At 47.8% G+C, this 25915-nt stretch overlaps 1 protein-coding gene across 1 annotated transcript in view; it reads right to left on the bottom strand.

The window, feature by feature from the left end:
- ACAP3 (ArfGAP with coiled-coil, ankyrin repeat and PH domains 3) overlaps positions 1 to 25915 on the bottom strand; it is a 400069-nt gene that overhangs the window by 181202 nt on the left and 192952 nt on the right. The window contains exons 3-4 of the mRNA XM_063943035.1: positions 18466 to 18585; positions 17653 to 17706 (exon numbers count right to left, since the gene is read on the bottom strand). Of these exons, the coding sequence (XP_063799105.1) occupies positions 17653 to 17706; positions 18466 to 18585 (174 nt within the window). The remainder of the gene's footprint in view (positions 1 to 17652; positions 17707 to 18465; positions 18586 to 25915) is intronic.

Raw genomic sequence — 25915 nt, 5'->3', positions numbered from 1 at the left:
CGTCCGATCTGTCTAGGGTCGGATGAAGTGTGGAGTTAAAGTTTCTCCCAATTATCAGCCCGCCCTCCGCCCACTCCTGAAGTCGGACATAAACATCTGAGAAGAAGGCATTATGGTCTGAATTGGGCGCATAGAGGGTCACTAAAGTGTAGAGCTCCCCTTCTAACTGTAATTTTATGAACATAAACCGACCCTCTTTGTCAGCATAAGTGTCTAATATGGAATACCTGAGAGATTTGTGAAATATAACTACCACACCTCGTTTCTTAGAGGTAAATGAGGCCAACCTGTAGTCGCGAAACCAACTATCCCGCAGGACATTAGGATCCCCCGACTTCCAGTGGGTCTCCTGTAACATTGCTATGTCTGGCCATAAGCGTTTAAAGGTGTTATAATATCTTTCTACGCTTAATCGGGGTATTTAATAATAATAATAATTTTATTTATATAGCGCTCTTTCTCCAATAGGACTCAAGGTGCTTACCAGATACATAGCATAATATAGTACAGAAAATAATGAAGTACATTTTCATAAAATACAGAAGCATGAAGATACTAAAAGGGAAATTATGGAAATGCTTGAGTAAACAGAAAAGTCTTGAGTCTACTTTTGAAGGATTCTATAGTTGGGGCCTCTCGCACTGTGCGGGGAAGTGAGTTCCATAGAGTCGGAGCCACATGACTAAAAGCTCGACCCCCAGATGAATTACGGTAGATTCTAGGTACTGCTAAAAGTCCTTCATCTACAGATCGCAGTAATCAAGTGGGGCAGTATGGGGTCAGAAGCTGTTTCAGGTACCTTGGGCCTTGGTCATGTAATGCTTTGAAACTCAGTAAACCAATCTTGAAGATGATTCGCCATCTTACAGGCAGCCAGTGAAGGGAGTAGAGGATGGGTGTTATGTGGCTAGAACGGGTCTGGTTGGTTAACAGCCTGGAAGCTGTGTTTTGCACCAGCTGTAAGCGTTGCAATTCTTTTGCTGGTAGACCAAGGTAGAGGGCATTACAGTAGTCTAAACGAGATGATACAAATGCATGCATGACTTTTGGCATATCATCTGAGGGAATTAAGTGCTTGATTCTGGCTATGTTCCTCAGGTGAAAGAATGAGGATTTGATTGTGGCTGATATCTGATGTTTAAGTGTCAAGCCACCATCCAGGACAACGCCAAGATTCCGCACACGATCACTGGTCTGTAATTCTGAATCCCCGAGTGTAAGTCCAGTTGGTTGGCTATGCTGCAGTCTTGTCCTTTGATGTTGCGGTCGTATCATAAGGACCTCTGTTTTATCCAGGTTCAGGTTCAGTCGCAGCCAACTGGCGCTCATCCACTCCTGTAGTTCAGCTAGACAGCCATTTAGGGTTGCTATTGGGTTATCAGTGCCCGGAGCAAAGGACAAGTACAGTTGTGTATCATCTGCATAGCAGTGGTAGACCAGGCCATGGCGCCTGATTATTTCGCCCAATGGAAGCATGTATACTGCAAAAAGCATGGGGGATAGTATAGAACCTTGTGGGACACCACATGGCAATGGCACTGGTGGTGATGAGTATAATCCAGATGATACTCTCTGTGACCTGCCTGTGAGAAATGATTTGAACCAGCTTAGGACTGTGCCATCCAGACCACAGAAATGTATCAGTCGCTCAATCAGAAGCCCATGGTCCACGGTATCAAATGCTGCCGAGAGATCCAGAAGGATTAATATTGAACAGTCACCTCTGTCTTTTGCCATCAGAAGATCATTTAACACACACACCAGGGCTGTTTCAGTGCTATGTCTTCTCCTGAATCCTGATTGAAATGGATCATAAATATCATGGGTTTTCAGGCAGGTTTCCAGTTGATTTGCAACGACTTTCTCAATAACCTTTCCTAGGAAAGGAAGGTTTGATACCGGTCTGTAGTTGGTCATGCAGTCGGGATCTAAATTAGGTTTTTTAAGAAGCGGTCTAACAATTGCTTCCTTTAAGGGTCCAGGAAAAATGCCTGTCTGCAAAGAGCATTGAACAATTTTTTTAAAGACAGGACCAATTATATCCATACAACCTATTAGAAGCTTGGTTGAGGCTGGGTCCAGATCATAGGTGGTGGGACGCAAAATCCGAGCAATTTCAGCAGTGTCCTTTACATCCACTGGGTCAAAGCTGGTCCATGAAGGCAGGTAGCTTATATTGGCAGGCTTTGTAGTTTAAACCTTCTACGTTCCAAGAGAGGAACTTTAGGGTTGACTTAGTCACCGAGGATACAGCCATGTCAGACTAAAACCTAACCGATACCCGTCCTAATGGACACATGAAACATTAAAGAAATAAACCGTGTGGCTCCCCCCATCCCAGCGGGTAGGGAGACCCAACTATGAATAAGAAAAACAATCCTGTACCATACGGTCAGCAATAAAAACTGTCGAAAACAATTTGTTGCAACATGTCCATTTTCCAGATTTTTTTTTTTAACCCAAAACTGTGGTCTGAAGGACACACCGTAAATCATGAACATAAATCCAATTAGATGGAAAAGAAGAGGGGGAAGAGGGGAGGGGAGTAGGAGAAGAATGAGAGGGGAAAGGAGAAAGGGTTGAACTACCCAGGAACAGTTAGTTTCAAAAGTATGCAATGCAGCAATATTCATAGCAGTTAAATAACTTGTAATTAACCATACATTACCAAACATGGTATCAATAGGAGGGATGAATTACACCTCAAGTCCATGAGAACCATGAGGAATTACAACATTAGTCCTTGTCTCTGGAGGCAGGCGAGGATGGACATCGTAGTGATTCTGCGAAGGTCTTGGCCGTCAAAGACGTGTCAAACAGGTACGTTTTCCCATTATGTTGAGAACGAAGTTTTGCCGGATAAAGCAGGGCGAAACGGACACCCTCTTCGAACAGGATCTTACAAGCAGGGGAGAATTCCCTTCGTCTCATGGCCACATTGTACGAAAAGTCTTGGAACAGGAGTAGCATATCACCGTGATAGTCGAGGTCCTGCGCTTTGCGGTACGCTTCCATCACCTTGACCTTATCCGTATAGTTGAGGAATTTGAATATGACTGGACGGGGTCTGCGGCGGTCTGCTTGAAAGTCAGGGCCAATACGATGTGCTCGTTCAATCGTCATGGAGTCACCATCCATCTGACAGCCCAGTTCAGTCGGCAGCCAAGTGGAGACCAGGGATAACAGTTCCTTAGGCTTAACAGATTCCGGTAGGCCGATCATACGGAGACTGTTTAGACGATTACGATTTTCTAAATCCTCAAGCTTCTCATGCATCGCAGAAATGGCAGACGCTTGAGAATCGACGGCGGAACGGGCTGCAGTTAGATCATCTTCCAGATTTGAGATACGTTGTTCGGCCTCATCTAGCCGGGAGCCATGTTCCTTTAGTTGTGTCATGGTGGAATCTATGGCGTCTTTTAATCCAGCAAGTTTCTTGTCCAACAGTGGTGAGAGTATATCAGAGATTTCCTGCGCTCTGGCCACCGCGTCTAATGTGTATCTAGAAGGATCTATCACGCCATCCAAAACATTAGTGTTAGGTGAGGAGGGCGGAGAGTTAGCGTGTGCGGCGGCCGAGGCCCTGGTGTCCTTGGTCTTTGCCGGTGCAGTTCCGCGACCGCCTCGTTGGGGCTTCGCCACATATTTATCCATGGTAATAAAAAGGAAAGGAGTCACATCACAGTAAAGAAGTAGGTGATACCAGATATCCTACCCTGCAGGGAGTAGTGAATAAATTGAGTTATGAGCACACAGCCACAGCAGATGGTAGTGGAGCACTATGGAATATGTTCTGGCGGCGTCAGCACACAGCAACCCCCGGAAGACAGGCGAGAATCAGCGGTCCCTCTCCTCTCCCCGCTGGTAAAAGTGCCGGCACAGGTGGAAGGGAGGCGTCTACTCTGAGCCAGTGACTGTAGGACCAGAAGTATGTTTATTCCCTCTCTGACTGGGGGGAGCAGATTAGGAGAGCTGCAGTTATGAGTTATATAGGGCCTGTGATCTATGAGAGACACTAGGATAGGTCTCAGGCAGCAGGATAGAGGAGGTCAGGTAGGATGCAGCCAGCGGTGTCAGGGATCAAGCTGCCGGTAGCCTGTATACAATGTGGGCCCAGCTGAGGGATCAAGTGCTGGTAGAGGCTGCAGACGCAGCGGGGGGGGGGCTGCACGGCGCTCTCACCCGTCTTCAAGCGGCGTCTTGTCTCGGAGGGCAGAGCTCCGGTCCGTTGCCTAGCAACGTCCGCTGCCGCGAGCCGGAGCACAGAGGTGTAGGGAGCAGCCCGATGTCACCCGCGCTGCTTGTCCCAGGCAGCAGGTAGGACGGGGAAGGAGGAGAGCAGGGCGCCCGGCCACTCACAAAATGGCGGCTGCGGGCAGCAGACGCCACAGCTGGCGTTCGAAATCCGGGGAAGGAGGCGGTGGGGAGCCGGGGTGATGGTGCCCTCTTTCCCACCTCTATCTCCGCCAGGCCCTGGGGTATTTTAAGGGTCTGAGACGCACTATTAGGCTGTAAATCAGCAGGGGGACGGAGAGCTCAGTTTAAAATGCGGACAGCCGTAGGTCCGCCCACCGGAAGTCCCACTACTGATTTCTTAAAGTGCCCAAGGCTCCTAGTGGACCAGTCTATACACCATGGTACTAATGTGGTATCCTCTAAAACATAAGAGAAACATAGTATCCTCTAAAACATAAGAGAAACATAGGTTACATGTGCAGCCATTTATGTATTATTACAAAAAGACAAATGAACAGTGGGCGCTAAAAATTAAATGATAATCAATATAACCTATATTGCTACAACAGCTGCTCACACAAAGAAGATCTGGATATCCTCCAAGTATAGGAAACTAGACCTAGAAAATTTGTATTTTTAGTGTGAGCGCACAAAAATATAACATTTTGATTACAGGCTGCTGGTTTAATAAAACAATTTTTTATTCTATAAAAAAACAATAAAATAAATAGACATTACCAAAAAAACATTACAATAAAAAATAAAATATATATGTCACCTCTGGCCAGTTGGATTTTTTGAGTAGGTTAATAGTTTGCATGCAATACCGGTCAGTTAGTAATTAGTTTGAACAAAGCACAGTCTTTTCATGCAATCTTTTTTTTTTTTTTTTAAACACAATTTATTGGGTGGATCATAATAAGGTTACATTGGTAACAGAGCACCCGGACAATTTGGGTGTTTAAAGAACAAATGTAGTTACAATAAATTGTTACAACAACAAAATAATTGATCCTTTTTTTTTTTTTTTTTGTTTTCCCCTAATTTTAAAAGAGTAAAATTAAGCTGTATGCGATGGGGAACTCTCGGCAACGGAATGGCCTTCCGTCATAGAGAGTCAGCGGAGGCAATGAGAAGAAAAGAATACTCAGAAATCGAGCAAAAAGGGGACAGAAAAGCAGGTGAGGCTGAGCGCCTCCAGTCGGAGAGAGAAGGAGGGGGAGTAGTGGGGGGGTGAGGGGGGGGGCCCTCCGGGGCAGGAGGCGGGCCGGACCGTGGAGTACCGCGTCAGGCTACAAATGGGGAGGAGGCTTGTTGTAGGTTTAGCCACGGGGACCATACTTTGTCAAATTGTTTCGAGGTGTTACGTATGACTGCGGTCATATATTCCATTTTGTGCACATACCATATCCGGGAGATTATCACCGGCATTGGTGAGGGGGTCAGGTTCTTCCAGTCTGTGGCAATTTGGCAAGTCATTGCCGAAACTACATGTCAAAATAATTTGTTTTGGCGTCTATTGAGGTTTGGGAGAGACATAGGCAGCAAGAAGTATTGGGGGTCATGGGGGATAGAGATGTCAAATAAGCGCGAGAGTAGTGTAAATGAGTTCACCCCATATTTTGTGAATTTTAGGGCAAGCCCACCATATGTGTAAGAAAGAGCCGCTGTCCGTGCAACCCCTCCAGCAACCATCTGGTGTGTTGGGGAACATAGTGTGTAGACGGGCAGGGACATAGTACCAGCGGTAGAGTAGTTTATAGATGTTTTCTTTAATTCTCACACAGATAGAGCTGGAGGCCGCATTGTCCCATATATCTACCCAGTCTTCATTAGCTATAGTTACTCCTAGTTCCTTTTCCCATGCCGCTTCGTGAGGGGCTTGGGATGTATTGGGGTAGTCGTCAAGTAAGGTGTAAATATCTGATATGAGGCCCTTGGTATTGGTGCGTTTCCAGCATATGTATTCGAAGGGGGATAAATGTCTGTGGAGGAGGGTAGTGGTAATGGTGGAGTGGAAGTGTCTGATTTGTAGGTAGCGGAAGAAGTCCGAGGAGGGGATTACTGTTCCTTCACGGATATCTGCGAATTGTGGGAAAGTAGCATTGGAGGTGATATCGTTAACGTATAGTATACCACTCGAGCGCCAAAATGTATGCGAGGCCTTACTCAAGCCTGGAGGAAAGGCTGGGATGTGGAATAACGGAATTAGCGGGGATGGGTATGGGGCTAAACTGAACCGTCTATTTGTTAGATCCCATGTCGCTAATGAGCGGCTTACTATGGGGTGCGCGAGGGCCGCGCGCGGGCGCTGGTTCCGGTGGAGCCACAATAGGGAGGATAATGTAGCTAGGCCCGTCTCCTCTGCCTCTATCCCCACCCAGACCTTTCGTGTCCCTCCCTCGTTGCACCATTGTGCGCATTGAGCAAGTTGTGCAGCATAGAAATATTTCTTAAAGTCCGGAATACCCAGGCCTCCGCCTCTGGAGGAGCGTTGTAGTAGTTTAAGTCTAACCCGGGGACGCTTATGGTTCCAGATAAAAAGGGAGGATTGGCGTTGTAAGGTCTTGAACACGTAGGTAGGGACATAAATCGGGAGGGTTTGAAATAAATACAAAAGTCGGGGGAGTACGCTCATCTTGACGGAGTTAATTCTGCCTATCCATGATATAAAGTAGCTGGACCATTCCACCAGATCCTCCTTGATTGTCTGCAATAAACGGGGATAATTTGCTTGGAAAAGTTGGTGGTGATGGTGGGTCACACACCGAGGTATTTGATTTTCTTTGTGTACCAGTTACATGGGAGGGTGTTCTGAAGGTCCTGTTTGAGAGCTGCTGGGATATAAAAGTTGAGGACCTCTGTTTTGTTAACATTTATTTTGTATCCAGAGAACTGGGAGTATGAGGTGATCTCGGATAAGAGGGCGGGGAGAGATTGGGCTGGGTCTGTGAGGGAGATCAGGACATCGTCGGCATATAACGCTATCTTATGTTCGGATAGACCTGTGGATATTCCACGAATAGAATTATTGTTACGGACTCTTGCTGCTAGGGGCTCCATGACTAGTGCGAAAATTAAAGGGGAAAGGGGGCATCCCTGCCTGGTACCGTTGGCAATCCCAAAACTGGAGGAGGAGACACCATTAACCATAACCTGGGCCGATGGGGAGCGGTAAAGTGCTTTGATCCCTTCCAGAAATTCTCCGGAGAATCCCATTTTGTCAAGGACTGCAAAGGCAAAAGACCACGATATACGATCGAAGGCCTTTTCCGCATCGAGAGCCAGGATGAGAGAGGGAGATTTCCTTTTTTGAATAGAGTATATTAGATCTATGGCCCTTCTAGTGTTATCAGATGCCTGGCGTCCAGGGATGAAGCCGACCTGGTCCGGATGGACCAGACCGGGCATCAAAAGGTCCCAGACGATTAGCTAATATTTTCGCGTATATCTTCAGGTCGACATTCAGTAGTGAAATCGGTCTGTAGTTCAGGCAACTAGTCGGGTCTTTGTCGGGCTTTGGGATTACCACTATGTCTGCTCGGGTGGTCTCTGGCAGGAAGGAGGCTCCCTCGAGAATACCGTTAAATAGGGAGGTTAAGTGTGGGGTCAGCTCCTTCGCGAAGAGTTTATAATATTGGGCTGTGAAACCATCCGGGCCTGGGGCGGCCGATGAGCGCATAGATCGTATGGCGGCTATTGTCTCCTCCTCCGAGATTCGACAATTAAGGGCTTCCAACTGGGAATCCGATAGGGTTGGGAGGGGAGTATCAGACAAGTATGAGCGCACTCCCCCAGTCTCTTCAGGAGACTGCTGGGATGGGCCAGGTAGGTTATAAAGGGAGCTATAAAACAAACGAAAGTCTTCGGCCATCACTTCAGGGTCATATGTGTAGGTTCCCCTTCGCGACGAATACAATTTATCTATTGCACCCAACGCTTGCTTGCGACGTAGTTTGTTGGCCAGTAGGGAATCAATTTTATCCATTTTATCATAGAAGCGTTGTTGTAGTTTCCGGAGGATCAGTGCCGCGCGATTGGAAAGAAGGGTGTTAAGCTGTCCCCGAATGGAATCTATCTGAGTGAGCAGGGAAGGGTCAGGGGATGCTTTATGTTTGGATAGGAGGGTGGCTATTTCTGCTTCGAGGGAGGATATCTCCTGCGCGGCTTTTTTCTTAAGAGCTGACGATTTTGCCAATAAGGCTCCGCGAATTGTTGCTTTATGGGCTTCCCAAAGAACATTAAGCGAGATATCGGGAGATGTGTTTTCGGTGAAGTAGTGTGTGATTGCTAGTCTGATTTCCTCTAGTGCTGAGGGGTGTTGTAAAAGCGAGTCGTCCAGACGCCATTTATATCTCTTACGCGGCGCACGGTATATGTCTATGAGGAGATAGACCCCAGCGTGGTCCGTCCATGACAGAGGTGTAATGCCCGTGTCAGTAATCAGTGGTACGAGGGCAGAGGAGATGTGGATCCTGGAGTAGTGTTGGTGTGGGGCTGAAAAATGCGTGAAATCTTTGGTGTGAGGGTGTTGGGAACGCCAAGTGTCACAGAGGCCGTGATGTTTCATGATGGCGGTAAGTGTGCGGGAGGCCCGAGGAAGGGTCGTTGTAGAGGCGTGAGGGGGGGGCCAGATCTATCTAGCAAGGGGTCGATTATAGTGTTGAAATCGCCACCCATGATAATGCTTCCCTGTGCTTCCCGTTATAAGCGTTTAGAAAGAGAGTCGAAAAACAGGGATTGGTCTTGGTTGGGGGCATAGGTGGAGACCAGTGTGAGAGCCATTGAGCGGAGGGTACCCATTACCATAAGGAAACGTCCTTCTGGGTCTGTTACTGTCCTAGAGTGAGTAAACGGGATGTTACGGCGAACTAATATGGCCACACCTCGTTTTTTACAGTCTGCCGAAGCAAAGTAGGACTGGGAGAACCATTTGCCCTTAAGCTGGGTATGGGGACCGGTGAGGTGTGTTTCCTGGAGGAATGCTATGTCGACTTTCTTGCGTCTGCAGGCGCTCAGGAACACGGTGCGTCTCCTAGGGGAGTTTAGGCCATTTACATTGGCTGAGAATATTTTAAGGGACATGGCTATTTACGTGGGGGAGTATGGCAAGTTGCCCCAAAGGTCCAGTAACACACCGTCCGCGCCAGAAGAGGGCCACCCCCCTGGGCCAAGCAAGAAAAGGAGCGGGAAGGTCAGGCAGAGGTCGCCAGAAGAGAGAGAGAGAAAGAGGAACATAGAGAAGAAAAAGAAAAAGAAACACCCCAAGCGGGGAAATATCCCTAAGGTTGTGGGTCCCATTCGGGGACCGCCAGGGGAAAAGCATTGCAACAGTAACATTGTAAGCAACAATAAGGGATTATGGGGGGGTAACCAGGGTACCATGTGGGGGGGGGCGTAGGGTGCCCGGGCCACAAGAGTTGGGATTGGTTTTGGCCGTTTTTTATCTATTTCGGACATATTACAATATAGGACAGTGAGAACTGTGTCCAGACAACAAGAACTTCAAACGTAAATTCAAGATGGGGAGGGGGAAGGGGGGAGAAGGAAGGGGTTGGGGGAGGGGGAGGAGAGAAGAGGGAGGAAGAGGGAAAAAAAAAAAAAACATTTAGGGGTGGGGGGGGGCGGGAGGTAGGGGGTAAATCAAAGGGGTGCAAACAAGTATGACTTAATTATAACAGCAATAACAGAGGATATTTACGATACTGGCATATGGATGGAGGTCGAATCATCGACGTCTCTGGCTCAGTTCGAGGCGCGGAGTTGTTGCGCCAGCATTACGCATATGATCCACGGCGGGGGGCTCCCCAGGTCAGGGGGGGTCTTTGTCCACAGTGCGCTGTCGGGTCACCCTCGTCCAGTCGGGAAGGGGTGGGAGAGGGTGCGGTGTTTTGGATGAAGAAGTCGCCGTATCTGCTACGGATGATGCTGGGAGGAGATCTAACTTTGCCAGTAGTTCTTGTCCCTGGTTCAAGGTCTTGACTGAGTGGACAAAGTTATTGACCGAGACGTGGAGTTGAAAAGGGAATCCCCATCTGTATCTGATCTGATGCTGACGCAGGACCCGGGTGACCGGTTGGAGGTCCCGCCGCTTCTGGATCGTGGAGGGGGCCAGGTCCTGATAAATCTGGAGTTGCATACCCTTAAACAGAATCTCCGATGAGTCTCGAACGGAGGACAGAATTTTCTCTTTCGAACGGAAATAATGGAAACGGATAATAACATCCCTGGGTGGTTGGGCAGGAGACGGTTTTGCACGAAGTACTCTATGTGCCCTGTCGCAGAGACATTCTTCGTCTGTGAGGTCTGGTGCTATGTGCGTGAAGAATTCTCTCAGAAATGACGGCAGCGATGTTACGAGGACCGATTCAGGGACGCCGCGTATGCGTAGGTTATTTCTACGCGAGCGATTTTCTTGGTCCTCTTGTCGCTCTTTGAGGCTCTCCATTTCTTCGTGCAATCTAGTGAGCTCGCTGTCAAGGCGGTGTTGGGAGCGACAGAGATCGTCCGTCTTAGTCTCCAATGTGTCCGTTCGATTGCCGAGGGCTGTAAGGTCCGATTTAAAGTCAGCTATGGCGTTCGAGAGTTCCTGCTTGAACGCAGATTGTTCCCCCTCCAATAGGCTCGACATGACCGCCTGTATCTGAGGGTCGATACCTATTTCCGATGAGCACGGAGAGGGGGGGGAGCCTGCGGACATGTTGGGGTTCTGCGGGCCCTTGGATTTTGAGCCAAAGAAATTAGTCGGGGCTTGTGTTGCTTTTTTATTTTTGGACATAGTGGCTTATATGTACAAAAATGGGGGGGGGGGGGGGGGATGACGGTGGAGGTGTAAAAGAAAAGGGGATGAAAAAATTGTTGACGAGGGGACACAGTTCAGGGTCCGAGTGATAAGCGGATAGTCCGGGGAGGTCAGGCTGTTGACTGTTTTAATTTCGCACCGGTCTCCTATGCGGCTGGTGGAGTGAGTAATGGAAGCCCCAGGAAGGTCGGGGGGTGGAGGAGGGTGTCTTATCAGGATCGCAGAAGTTGATCGGTATTCAAGATTATTTCGTGTTCCTGATTTCTGTTATTGTAGATCAAGTTGCTCACCGTAGCGGCCTCCAGAGGGGGATAAATTTGTCGTCTTCAGATGTCCTAACCGCTGAGTTGGGGACAATGTGCCAGAGCGTTATAAATAGAGTCAAACTACTTAGTTATGGCACTTGTAGCATTTTATTATCCTGCGTTAACTCATCTTGAGAATGGGTCGGGAACATATAGATCCGGGTGTCATAGCATCGGGGCCGGGGCTCTCCCAGGCGTCAGCTCTGATGTCGGGGTAGATTGCGGCTTAACCCTTCATCCTGTGGCCCTGGCGTACCCCGTGGGTATTAAAGCTCTTTCATGGTTGTCGCCACTGTGGGCAGCAATGCAGGCAGAATCTGTGAGCCTGCAAGGGTAAGGAATGTGTGGTATAATGCAATTTATCTTCACCCTGCCGGAATGCCAGAAAGCAAAATGGTGGTTCCGGTCTCGTGTCACAGGATTCTATGGGGCAGGGGTGCAGATCGGGAATGGTTGCTGTGGCAGCAACAAGTACTCACCACCTTTTAAGTAGACTGGACATTGAAGGTAAGTCAGCCCGCTGGACGTGTTATACAGCCTTTCAGAGCTTCCCGTAGGTGTGTACAGCTCCCTCCAGCCTATGACCCAGGAATCCAAGATGGCCGCCGCAGCACACAGAGGGCAGCCTGCACTCCTCAGATATCTCCTGTGGGGCCGGTGGAGGTGCTGAGACTCTCTCCCGGTGTCAAGGGGTGCTCAGCCACGCCAGGGAAGGAAGATCCGGGGTCCTGGGAGGTCCGGCGCGGCCGCGCTCCGGTCCCGGAGCTTTCGGCCGGGGTATCCCCAGACTCCAGGCCCCGGCTGCAGGGCGCGTAGTAGGCCGCGGCGGCCGGAGGTAGACGGAGGTCGCAAGCCCGGCTCGTCGGCCACACAGCTCCGCTGGAGGGGCCCACGGGGGGAGGACGAGGTCACCGCAGGCCGGAACAGGAGGTCTGGATGGGCTGAAGGAGGATTCCCGGCTCCCGCGGACAGCTCCGGAGCCCAGCCCCGCAAGGCGCCAAAATCGAGGCCCCGGCTTCACCAGGGGGGGGAAGGCCGCAATCCGCGAAGGCAGCCAAGGCCACCTCCCGACTCCGCAGCTCGTTTCCCCCTGATAAGCCACTGATGGCAGAGGCAGCAAGGTATGTGGAGGTGGCACCAGGGCACTATTAGGGGGGTAATTTCGGTTTTTAAGCCCTTGGATAGCAGGAGCTCATGTGAGGTGCTTCTGTCCCCATTGCCAGCCAGGCCACGCCCCCTTTTCATGCAATCTTAATTAGATAAGCAAATAAGATTTTTTCCTCCAAGGAAATTTTGCATCAGTATTAGTCTTTAAGCTGCTATAAAGTGCTCAATTGGAAATATCAGATAAGGTCACAGTCCTGTGTTGTTATTTATTGTAGTATTCATTAGTATAGAACAGCTTCATATGAGCAACAGTGTAATGAAAAACCATGCTGATGAGCTTGATAGTCACTTGTTTCCCGGCATGACACTTGTATGGGCAATGCTTACCCTCCACTCTGCTGCGGTACGGTGTCTCCGGCTGAGCTGAAACACGCTGGCGGCGTGCGAGGAGGCAGGGAGCGCTTGGTCGCGTGCCACGACTTGGGGATTTTTCGGAGCTTCTGATGCGTTCCACCTGACGTTATTTGGGTCACCTCATGCGTTTCTCCGCCTTTGTGGGTGGCGGTTTCCTCAGAGGTGTATTATTACACAATAGCTAAAGTAACTATGGACAATGGAAATACACCGGTTTGCTCTTGTAAGCGTTTGATGAGTTGATGTCATTGTCACAGATATGGCCATCCCTTTGCTTATTCAGAGGAAATATACAGTGTTTAAGTATAACATCCTTTTAATTAGTAAGAAGTGTTATAAATAACAGGCTAACACTAATTAGTGGGGACTGGGGAGGCTCAGTGAGGTCATCTGATTTAGAATTAGAATCAGCTTTATTGGACAGGTATACTTGCATATACTAGGAATGTCTTCGGTTTGCTATACAACAGCCAAGTAGGTAACAGATAAGCAGGTCGGGGGGCAAGTAAAGTCATACAGATAGGTATGCCGTAGGGACACTTGTTAGTTACATGTACATCTAGTCAGTCAATGTTCAGGAGTTCAGCAGGCGGACCGCTTGTGGGAAGAAACTTTTGAGACTTCTGGTGGACCAGGCGGGGACGGCCCTGTAACGCCTATCTGAAGGAAGCAAGTTAAATATGCTGTGGCCGGGATGTAGCTGGTCCTTTAGTATCTTCGTTGCTCCCTTTTTAGCTCTGGACAGGTACAGGTCCTGGACTGAGGGCAGGTCGGCCCTGATGATCTTCTCTGCGGTTCTGACCACCTTTTGGAGCCTGCATCTGTCCCTCGCGCTGGCGGAGCTGTACCATACTAGTATCGAGGAGCACAGTACCGACTCCACAATAGCGGAGTAGAAGAGGAGCAGAAGCTTCTGTGGGATGAACTTCCTTAGTTGCCCGAGGAAGAACAACCTCTGCTGCGCTTTCCCGACAGTGGCGTCAGCGTTGGACCCCCATTTAAGGTCCCGGGAGATTGTGGTCCCTAGAAACTTGAAGGAGTCCACTAGCGATACCACACTGTCAGCAATTGTTAGCGGAGGTGCACTAGCTGACTTCTTCCTGAAGTCCACTATCATCTCAACAGTTTTGAGGGGGGTTGAGCGCAAGGTTGTTGTGGGTGTACCACTGGGCCAACCGGTCTACTTCCTGTCTATAGGCCGATTCGTCCCTGTCCTTGATGAGGCCGATGATGGTGGTGTCATCGGCGAATTTGATGATCTTTACTGATTGCGCCTCTGAGGTGCAGTCATTTGTGCACAGGGAGAAGAGCAGGGGTGAGGACACAGCCCTGAGGGGCCCCTGTACTAATGGACCGCGCTTGAGAGGTAAATTCCCCCGCTTTCACCACCTGTGTTCTATCTGTCAGGAAGTCTACTATCCAGGAACAGGTAGCTTCTGGGAGCCCTAGGCGAAGTAATTTGGGGTGGAGGATGCTGGGGACGATTGTATTGAAGGCCGAGCTGAAAATCGACAAACAGGACCCTCGCGTAGGTACCGGGAATGTCTAGGTGCTGTAGCATATGGTGCAGGCCCAAGTTGACTGCATCCTCGACACACCGATTCGATCGATAGGCGAACTGTAGGGGGCCAGTCACAGTTTTCAGATGATTCAAAACCAGACGCTCAAACGTTTTCATGACCACAGACGTCAGTGTTATCGGCCTGTAGTCATTCAGGTTCATGATAGAGGGTTTCTTGGGGACTGGGACGATAGTAGACCTTTTGAGGTAGGAAGGGACTTTCTGTAGCTCCAGCGAATTGTTGAAGATCTTGGTGACTATGAGGGCTGAGCTGACCCGCACATGCTCTTAGGGCAGATGGTGACACTCCGTCAGGACCCGGAGCTTTCCTGGGTTTGGCCCTTTTGAACAATGCCTCCACCTCTTCTTGGGCGACTTGCAGTGCCTGGAGTTGGCCGTCTGTGTTCGGTGCATCGTTGAGGTGATTGCTTGGGTTGCAGGGAACTTCTTTTGCGAACCTGCAATAAAAGTGGTTCAGTTCGTCTGCTAAGTCTTGGTGCATGGTGGTGGACTTCGATGTTTTCTTGTAGTTAGTTATGGATTGCATTCCTTTCCATACAGATACGGGGTTATTGGTGGAGAGATTGTTTGTCAGCTTGTCCGAGAACCGCTTTTTTGCTAGCCTGATTCCTTTAGTCAGAGGGTTCCTAGTTCGGTTGTATAGTGCTCTGTCACCGCTGCTATAGGCCTCCTCTTTGGCCCGACGAAGTTGCCTGAGCTGGGCGTTGAACCAGGGCTTGTTGTTGTTGTTGTTGTTGTTGTTGTAAGTGCGGTAAGTCTTGGTAGGTACACATATGTCTTCACAGTAGCTGACTGTAAACACTCTGACAGTGACTTTGAAGCACAAATTGTGTTTAAAGTGTAAGCCTTGGGGCTCACCCCAGTCACACATTTCTCTCAATGTGTTCCAAAGCAAAGCGCAAGACAAATAATGGTGAAACTGTCCAAGGAAGAGAGAGGCAGGACCTCTGTGTTTCTGCAGCATGTGAATGTTGTCCACAAAGGCTGCCCTCAGAGACATGGGACACAGGAGGGAGAGAAGGTGAAGGATGTACCAAAATGTGGTATCAACTAATTTCTATCACCCATCATTTTCTTGTGTTGCATTTAGTTTGGACAAGTTTTTTCCAAATACGTATCAGCTGTATAAGTGATTAGAAGGTACGTATGGTGTAATGGTTAGCATTACTGTCTCATAGCACCGAGGTTCATGGGTTAGAATCCCACCATGGCCCTAACTGTGTGTAGCTTGCACATTTCCCCTCCAACCACTGTGCTCCCCCTCACTCCAGTTCCACCATGCTCCTCTCCCATTCCTTGCCCGCTGACGTCACCAGGTTTGCAGCTTCCACCATCTTGAAGCTGCGGCCTAAGAGTCCGGCCCTCCTCCCCCAGGCGGCGTCCTCTTCGTTATCCACTGCCATGATCTATCAGGAGTCTGTGACCAGCAGTGTTCCAGGGGATACCATAGCGGGGCAGAGAGAAGAAATGGTCAGGGAGTAGTGTTACATGTCATCTGTGTCCTCTACAGTGAACAGTAGGGATTTCTAGAATGAACACTAGTACAGATGGTGTGAGGAGCATTGATGGGACATGTGGGATGGTCAAATGTCAAAGAGTTTAAATATTACATTTAATATAATGCTACACTTTAGTGCCCCATGCTCATAAGGCACACAGCTCTAGCATACCTCCCAACTGTCCCGTTTTCAGCAAGACAGTCCCGCATCTGTTCAGAGTGTGGAGAGAGCCTTTGGGAGTGATGGAAAAAGAGCGTGCCATGAGGCCATGCCCCTTTCATGCAAGAACACTCCGGCGCAGGTAAAATGTGCCATTCAAAATGAAAGTGCCCTCAGCACCATGCCCTAAAAAATCCTAGAGTGAAAACTACATATACATATAATATGTTTTCCTTTGGCAACCAATGTTATCCAGCAATCCTGACAATTTATCTACATATGCACAAAGATATATATGTAACTAGAGCGAGAGATGGGATGCGTTCAGCAGCAGGATGCCGGCAGTCATGTGACCAATGCTGGAATTCCAACACCACTCCAAAGACCAGCGCCGGAAAACTGAAAGCCCAAAGGTAAGTGTGGAGGAACGGGTTAGGACATGGGGGAAGGGGGTTTAGTGTTAGGCACTGAGGGGAGGGGGTTAGCTATAGCCCCGACACCCTGACACCCCCCCAAGTGTCAGCAGTAGCCACTGTCCCTGGAGCTTTAACCATAGCTGCCAACCCTTGAGGAAGAGGGTAGGGGAGGGTTAAAATATTTACCTTGTCCGGTGTCGGGATTTTCAGTGTCAGGATACCGCTGTTGGTCATGTGACCACCGGCATCCCGACAGACTGTTTTACATACCGAACTCAGTGAGAGAGAGAGAGAGAGAGAGAGAGAGAGAGAGGTGCGGGATAATCAGCGTAGACTGTGTACTGTAATTGGTGATAAAGAGTACATCGCTATAATCGGATATCCTTCCCTATGACCTTCAAAAGCCTTATTTTTATTATATGGGGTACACTACTTCTTATGTAATGGAGACAGTTATAAGTGTAACGGCTTTTACAACTTTCTCTGCCCTGACAAGTCTTCCGAACAGCCAGATAGTCAGTTTTAAATACAATCAACTTGATTCCTTTTAAGATTTATCTCTGGGTTTCCTTAAACTGTAAATTGTCTGATCTAGGGTGAAAAACTGGAAAGTGATGACACGATCATCTCTCATTTCCTGGGTTGTGCACAATGCAACATCTGGCTCCACAGTCACTTAGATTATGCAACACCCAGCCGGGAGAGCAGATGTGCTATGCAATCCCTGGAATAATCCAGTCTCAACAGGCAAATGAGATGAGTGCTTTAAATAAGCACACAATTCTACTTGCCCGTTTAACCCCAGTTGCTGCTAAAAATGGAATAATGCTATTATCTGCATTCCGCAGGTGTTGCTCAGCTGCACCTCTAATGAAGCATTGCTGTTACCAAATCTGCTTTTTCCAGTGGCCAGTAGGGCATCCAAGGAGATGTAGTTCAGCCAGAGCTGGACAGACACAAAAATTGCTACTATGGATTTAAGCAAGAGATAGAGCTCTATATAATGTAAAAACAAGATAATAAAATATGCATCAATACTCAACATTTTTACCTTATTTGTTTGCAGACATGGACTGCAACAGCTTATATCACTGTAGGTCATTTTAGTATAATTTCCCCTCAAAGTTCTTACCATGTGGTAGTTAACCATTTCCTGCAGGCTATCCCCAAATTTGTCCAGACACTCCTGAAAAAGAAAAGTAAATGAGGATTAGATGCGTTGATATGCAAAACTTTGACTACGGACCACTGTGCTGCGTAACGGATCAGAGCCACAGGAACTATGCTCTGATATAATTGCCAAACAAGGTCAGGATTCAGGGGGGAGGGGCGCGGTACACTTATACGGTGTCCATGTCGACCTATGTCGACATACACAACAACAATTAAAAAAACCTTGTGTCAACTTTTTGATCTGTCGACATTTTAAATGTCAGTATTTTGACCATGTCGGTATCTTGACCTTGTCGATATTTTGACAATCGGTCAATTGTTGTCGGGATTGTGATTGTAGGTAAATCATACTGATCCAGTTCCCACATATTTCTCTGCATTGAGCTGAACATAGACATCCACTCTGCTAAAAATAATTTGCATTTCCACTAAGTCTGCATAAAAACTGGCCACCTTGCAGAAGTGAACACACTCTGCTCTTTGGGTATACCACATTGCTGTGCAAAGGCTAATCTTCAGAAAGGAAATCTGATTTCTAGTAATTATTAGAGCAATCTTATTCTGCCATGATAACCCATCAGCATCATTAGTACTGTATCAATCTGGGCCCTCATTACCAAGAAAGATGTGGAGACACTTGCTTAGCGATACATATGGTTACCAACAACGTTAGCAATGAAAGCCTACATCTGGGGAACATTATTGATAGACCTTAGCTACCTAGTAACATACAGTATACCATAAATTATCTCCATCTCATCTCAGTACTTACTGAAATCATCTCATCCTTCTTACACTGCTGGGACAGATCTCGGATGCCGCTAACAAAGTGCTTATTGGTTGTAAGGTAGGTCTTGCCGGCCTCTAACATCCCGCTGCATAGTTTCACCAACTGAGGAGAAAAGGAAAAGAGGTCAGAAGATCACAGGGAGATCACATGAAACCAGCCAGCTTCATGTCTGCAGGAAAAACAGAGCATTATGTCCGATAGTCTGCCAATGTATCACTGTCATCTGTAGTCAAGAGACTAATATAAATCTAATCAGACCCTTAGTATAGTTTATCGGACCATTAGGACAGTACAGGTGCTATCAGACCCTTAGGGCGGTATCCAATTAACCTATTATCCTATTAGGCCTGATGCCAGCAGTTATCTGGAATTATACGTGAGGCACACAAAACAAAATGCCTGATAACCCGCCTTTAAACTGGTTATAGGTACGGGTATATATCCTGGATCACAGGTGTTTTTCGCCCGGAAACGGGACATTTATCTTCCGATAAAAACGGGCAATAATTGGATAGCCCGAAAATGATCATCGGGCAAAAATCTAATTACTATTTTGTGGTTAATTGGATACTGCTCTCAGTATAGGCCAGACCCCTAGATCAGGAGCTAATAGAATCCTACTACAGAAGCCATCTGACTCCCTACTACAGGTGCTATTAGACCCCTAGTAAATGGGCTATTAGATCATGAGTACAGTTGGCATAAGACCTCTAGTACAGGTGCAATCAAACCCCTAAGTACACGGGCAATTAGATCATGAATACAGGTGCTATCAGGCAACAACTATGTGGGCTATTATAGCGCTAGTACATGGGCTGTCAGACCACATAATACATCAGCTATCAGACCATGAGTACAGGTGCTACTAGACCGTTACTTCTACCTGAGCTATCAGACCACTAGCACAAGTCCTATCATACCTTTAGCACAGGTGCTATCAGTTCCTTAGTATAGGTGCTCCCAGAACCCTAGTACAGGAGCCACTTGTATAAATGCTACCAGAACCCTAGTATAGGAGCTATCAGACACTTGCATAGGTGCTATCAGACTACTAATACATGGGGAAATCATACCACTAATACAGTATATAAGTGCTATCAAACCATTAGAATAGGTGGCAACCATGGCATATAGGTTTTATCCATAAAAAGAGGCAAGATATGTGTGTTATAAAAGTAAACTATGGTTACAACAGTTATCCATGATCACTAGAACTCGTACTCTGCAAATGATGTACGGTTTGCAAGGGCTCAACATATAAAATCATGTAGTCCATGCCCTCCCGGGCCACTGTGGGCACAGGATAAACCACGGCTAGCCAGCACACCAATCATATGCAAAATATTTAATTCCATTAGGTCATTAAAAAAAAAATGCATCGCAATTGAGTTCATGCATTCATAATATTGCAGTCAATAATGTGGGTATGTGCATAATCACCCATTCCTTAGTACTGCAACTCATTAGATCGGTTCCCCATCATAAAGCCGAATATGGCCCTCATTCCGAGTTGTTTGCTCGCTAGCTGCTTTTAGCAGCAGTGCAAACGCTTAGCCGCCACCCTCTGGGAGTGTATCTTAGCTTAGCAGAAGTGTGAACGAAAGGATCGCAGCGCTGCTACAAAAAAAGATTGTGCAGTTTCTGAGTAGCTCGAGACTTACTCCTAGCTAGTGATCACTTCAGACTGTTTAGTTCCTGTTTTGACGTCACAAACACGCCCTGCGTTCGGCCAACCACTTCCGCGTTTCTCCAGCCACTCCTGCGTTTTTCTCTGGCACGCCTGCGTTTTTTCACACACACCCCGAAAACGGCCAGTTACCACCCAGAAAAACCCACTTCCTGTCAATCACTCAACGATCAGCAGTGCGACTGAAAAGCGTCGCTAGACCTTGTGTGAAACTACATCGGCTTTTGTGAAAGAACGTCGCACATGCGCAAAAGTGCTGATTTTTAGCCTGATCGCTGCGCTGCGAACAACGGCAACTAGCGATCAACTCGGAATGACCCCATATATCGTTTCAGTGGTATTGCCACCTTCCTCCGGGGCAGCCTATATATATATATATATATATATATATATATATATATATATATATATATATATATATATACACATACACACACACACACACACTGCTCAAAAAAATTAGGGAACACCAAAATAACACATCCTAGATCTGAATGAATGAAATATTATTATTAAATACTTTGTTCTTTACATAGTTGAATGTGCTGACAACAAAATCACACAAAAAATAAGAATTTACTTACCGATAATTCTATTTCTCATAGTCCGTAGTGGATGCTGGGGACTCCGTAAGGACCATGGGGATAGACGGGCTCCGCAGGAGACATGGGCACTTTAAGAAAGACTTTAGATCTGGGTGTGCACTGGCTCCTCCCTCTATGCCCCTCCTCCAGACCTCAGTTAGAGAAACTGTGCCCAGAGGAGACGGACAGTACGAGGAAAGGATTTTTGTTAATCCAAGGGCAAGATACATACCAGCCACACCAATCACACCGTATAACTTCTGATATATTAACCAGTTAACAGTATGAAAACAACATACCATCAGTCCAAGACTGATGAAAACTATAACATAACCCTTATGTAAGCAAAACTATATACAAGCCTTGCAGAAGTAGTCCGCACCTGGGACGGGCGCCCAGCATCCTCTACGGACTATGAGAAAAAGATTTACCGGTAGGTTTAAAATCTTAATTTCTCTTACATCCTAGAGGATGCTGGGGACTCCGTAAGGACCATGGGGATTATACCAAAGCTCCCAAACGGGCGGGAGAGTGCGGATTACTCTGCAGCACCGACTGAGCAAACAGGAGGTCCTCCTCAGCCAGGGTATCAAACTTATAGAACTTTGCAAATGTGTTTGAACCCGACCAAGCAGCAGCTCGGCACAGCTGTAGTACCGAGACCCCTCGGGCAGCCGCCCAAGAAGAGCCCACCTTCCTAGTGGAATGGGCCTTAACCGATTTAGGCAACGGCAATCCCGCTGTAGTATGCGCCTGCTGAATCGTGTTACAGATCCAGCGAGCAATAGTCTGCTTTGAAGCAGGGGCGCCAATCTTGTTGGCTACATACAGGACAAACAGTGCTTCTGTTTTTCTGACTCTAGCCGTTCTAGCCACGTACATTTTCAAAGCCCTGACCACATCAAGGGACTCGGAATCCTCCAAGTCATGTGCAGCCACAGGCATCACAATAGGTTGGTTCATATGAAAGGATGAGACCACTTTTGGCAGGAATTGTGGACGGGTCCACAATTCCGCTCTATCCATATGGAAAAACCAGATAGGGGCTTTTATGTGATAAAGCCGCCTGATTCTGACACTCGCCTAGCCGAAGCCAAGGCTAATAACATGACCACCTTCCAAGTGAGATATTTCAACTCCGCCGTTTTAAGTGGTTCAAACCAGTGTGACTTAAGGAAACTTAACACCACGTTAAGGTCCCAAGGCGCCACCGGAGGTACAAAAGGAGGCTGAATATGCAGCACTCCCTTCGCAAAAGTCTGTACTTCTGGGAGAGAAGCCAATTCTTTTTGAAAGAAAATGGATAAGGCCGAAATCTGAACCTTAATAGAGCCTAATTTAAGGCCCAAATTCACTCCAGTTTGTAGGAAGTGAAGGAAGCGGCCCAGGTGGAATTCTTCCGTAGGAGCATTCCTGGCCTCACACCAAGAAACATATTTTCGCCATATACGGTGATAATGTTTAGATGTCACGTCCTTCCTAGCCTTTATCAGCATAGGAATGACCTCATCCGGAATACCCTTTTCCGCTAGGATCCGGCGTTCAACCGCCATGCCGTCAAACGCAGCCGCGGTAAGTCTTGAAACAGACAGGGCCCCTGTTGCAACAGGTCCTGTCTTAGAGGAAGAGGCCACGGATCTTCTGTGAGCATTTCCTGCAGATCCGGATACCAGGTCCTTCTGTGGCCAATCTGGAACAATGAGGATTGTTCTCACTCCTCTTTTTCTTACTATTCTCAACACCTTGGGTATGAGAGGAAGAGGAGGAAATACATAGAACGACCGGAACACCCACGGTGTCACTAGGGCGTCTACAGCTACTGCCTGAGGGTCTCTTGACCTGGCGCAATACCTCTGTAGCTTTTTGTTGAGACGGGACGCCATCATGTCTATCTGGGGCAGTCCCCACCGACTTGCAACCTGTGCGAAGAATTCCTGATGAAGTCCCCACTCTCCTGGATGCAGGTCGTGCCTGCTGAGGAAGTCTGCTTCCCAGTTGTTCACTCCTGGAATGAACACTGCTGACAGTGCGCTTACATGATTCTCCGCCCAGCGAAGAATTCAGGTGGCTTCCGCCATCGCCACCCTGCTCCTTGTACCGCCTTGGCGGTTTACATGAGCTACTGCGGTGACGTTGTCTGACTGGATCAGAACTGGTTGGTAGCGAATTAAGGTCTCCGCTTGACGTAGGGCGTTGTATATGGCCCTCAGTTCCAGGATAATGATGTGAAGACAAGTCTCTTGACTTGACCAAAGACCTTGGAAATTTCTTCCCTGTGTGACTGCTCCCCAACCTCGAAGGCTCGCGTCCGTGGTTACCAGCATCCAGTCCTGAATGCCGAACCTGCGGCCCTCTAGAGGGTGAGCACTCTGCAGCCTCCACAGGAGAGATACTCTGGCCCTGGGGGACATCGTGATCACTGATGAATCTGTAGATGTGACCCGGACCACTTGTTTCCCAGGACTCGAGTGCTGTGATGCACTGACACCTGTTTTGGTTTCAATAAGTTCCTGACCAGAGTGATGAGTTCCTGGGCCTTTTCTATCGGAAGATAAACCTTTTTCTGGTCCGTATCCAGAATCATGCCCAAGAAAGTCAGACGAGTCATAGGAACCAACTGCGACTTCGGGATATTGAGAATCCAGCCGTGTTGCTGTAACACCTTACGTGAAAGTGAGACGCTGTTCAGCAACCACTCTCTTGATCTCGCTTTTATGAGATCGTCCAAGTACGGGATAATTGTGACACCTTGCTTGCGCAGGAGCACCATCATTTCCGCCATTACCTTGGTGAAAAGTCTTGGGGCCGTGGAGAGACCAAACGGCAACGTCTGAAATTGGTAATGACAATTCTGTACCGCAAATCTCAGGTACGCTTGATGAGGTGGATAAATGGGAACATGAAGGTATGCATCCTTTATGTCCAAAGATACCATAAAATCCCCCCCTTCCAGGCTGTCGATGACCGCTTTTAGCGATTCCATCTTGAACTTGAACCTTTTCAAGTATAGGTTCAGGGATTTTAAATTTAATATGGGTCTGACCGAACAGTCCGGTTTCGGGACTACAATTAGGGTCGAGTAATATCCCCTTCCTTGTTGAAGCAGGGGAACCTTGACCACCACCTGCTGAAGATACAATTTGTGAATTGCATTTAACACTATCTCCCTTTCCTGGGGAGAAGATGGTAGGGCCGATTTGAAAAACCGGCGAGGAGGCACCTCTTCGAATTCCAGCTTGTAACCCTGAGAAACAATTTCTATTGCCCAGGGATCCACCTGCGAGTGAACCCAGATGTGGCTGAAAATTCGAAGACGTGCCCCCACTGGGGCGGACTCCTTTAGCGGAGCCCCAGCGTCATGCGGTGGATTTTGTAGAGGCCGGAGAGGACTTCTGTTCCTGAGAACTAGCTGTGTTGTGCAGCTTTTTCCCTCTGCCCTTACCTCTGGCAAGAAAGGACGCACCTCGTACTTTCTTGTTTCTCTGTGATCGAAAGGACTGCATTTGATAATGTGGTGCTTTCTTAGGATGTGAGGGAACATAAGGCAAAAAAATCGATTTACCAGCTGTAGCTGTGGAGCCCAGGTCCGAGAGACCTTCCCCAAACAATTCCTCACCCCTGTAAGGTAAAACCTCCATATGCCTTTTTGAGTCGGAATCACCTGTCCATTGCCGGGTCTATAGGACTCGTCTAGCAGAAATCGACATAGCGTTTATTCTAGAACCCAGTAGACTAATGTCTCTTTGAGCATCTCTCATATATAGGACAGCATCCTTTATATGCCCTCGGGTCAATAAAATATTCTCCTTATCTAGGGTCTCAATCTCTGTTGATAAGGTATCTGTCTATGCTGCTACAGCGCTACTAACCCAGGCCGACGCAATTGCCGGTCTGAGTAAGGTACCAGAATGTGTGTAAATGGACTTTAGGGTAACCTCCTGCTTGCGGTCAGCAGGATCCCTGAGGTTAGCCATATCCTGGGATGGCAGCGCTACCTTTTTGGATAAGCGTGTCAAGGCTTTGTCCACCCTAGGGGAGGATTCCCACCGTATCCTGTCCGTTGGCGGGAAAGGATACGCCATAAGAATCCTTTTGGGAATCTGCAGTTTTTTGTCTGGAGATTCCCAAGCTTTTTCACATAATTCGTTCAACTCATGTGAGGGGGGGAAAGGTTACCTCAGGTTTCTTTCCCTTATACATGTGTACCCTCGTGTCAGGGACAGGGGGTTCCTCTGTGATGTGCAAAACATCTTTTATTGCAATAATCATATATCGAATACATTTAGCCAATTTTGGCTGTAACTTTGCATCATCGTAGTTGACACTGGAGTCAGAATCCGTGTCGGTATCTGTGTCAACTATTTGGGATAGTGCGCGCTTTTGAGACCCTGAAGGTCCCTGCGACATAGGGACAGGCATGGGTTGACTCCCTGTCTGTTTCCAAGCTTCAGCTTTGTCTAATCTTTTTGTGCAATAAATTTACATTAGCACTTAAAACATTCCACATATCCATCCAGTCAGGTGTCGGCGGAGACACCACATTCATTTGCTCCCGCTCCTCTCTAAGAGAACCTTCTACCTCAGACATGTCGACACATGCGTACCGACACACCATACACTCAGGGAATCCTCTTATCTGAAGACAGTTCCCCAACAAGGCCCTTGGAGAGACAGAGAGAGGGTATGCCAGCACACACCCCAGCGCTATATGACCCAGGAAAAAAACACAATAATTTTATGTTTACCCAGTAGCGCTGTATTCACATATATATATGCGCCTAATTGTGTGCCCCCCCTCTTCTTTAAAACCCTCTTTCTACCGTGGTATAAGCAGGGGAGAGTCCGGGGAGCTTCCCCTCAGCTGTGCTGTGGAGAAAATGGAGCTGGTGAGTGCTGAGGGAGAAGCCCCGCCCCCTCTGCGGCGGGCTTCTGTCCCGCTCAAATACAGTAAAAATTGTCGGGGGCTCTTTATATATATATATATATATATACACATATATACAGTGCCCAGCTGTATATATATTTATTTTTGCCAAAGAGAGGTTTATATGGTGCCCAGGGCGCCCCCCCTGCGCCCTGCACCCTTACAGTGACTGCCGTGTGTGAGGTGTATGGGAGCAATGGCGCACAGCTTTACTGCTGTGCGTTACCTCAGTGAAGA

This window comes from Pseudophryne corroboree, chromosome 10 (assembly GCF_028390025.1).
Source record: "Pseudophryne corroboree isolate aPseCor3 chromosome 10, aPseCor3.hap2, whole genome shotgun sequence".
NCBI classification, from domain to species: Eukaryota; Metazoa; Chordata; class Amphibia; order Anura; family Myobatrachidae; genus Pseudophryne; species Pseudophryne corroboree.
The sequence above is the reverse complement of the archived record's forward strand: the minus strand, read 5'-3'. Positions and strand labels throughout refer to the sequence as shown.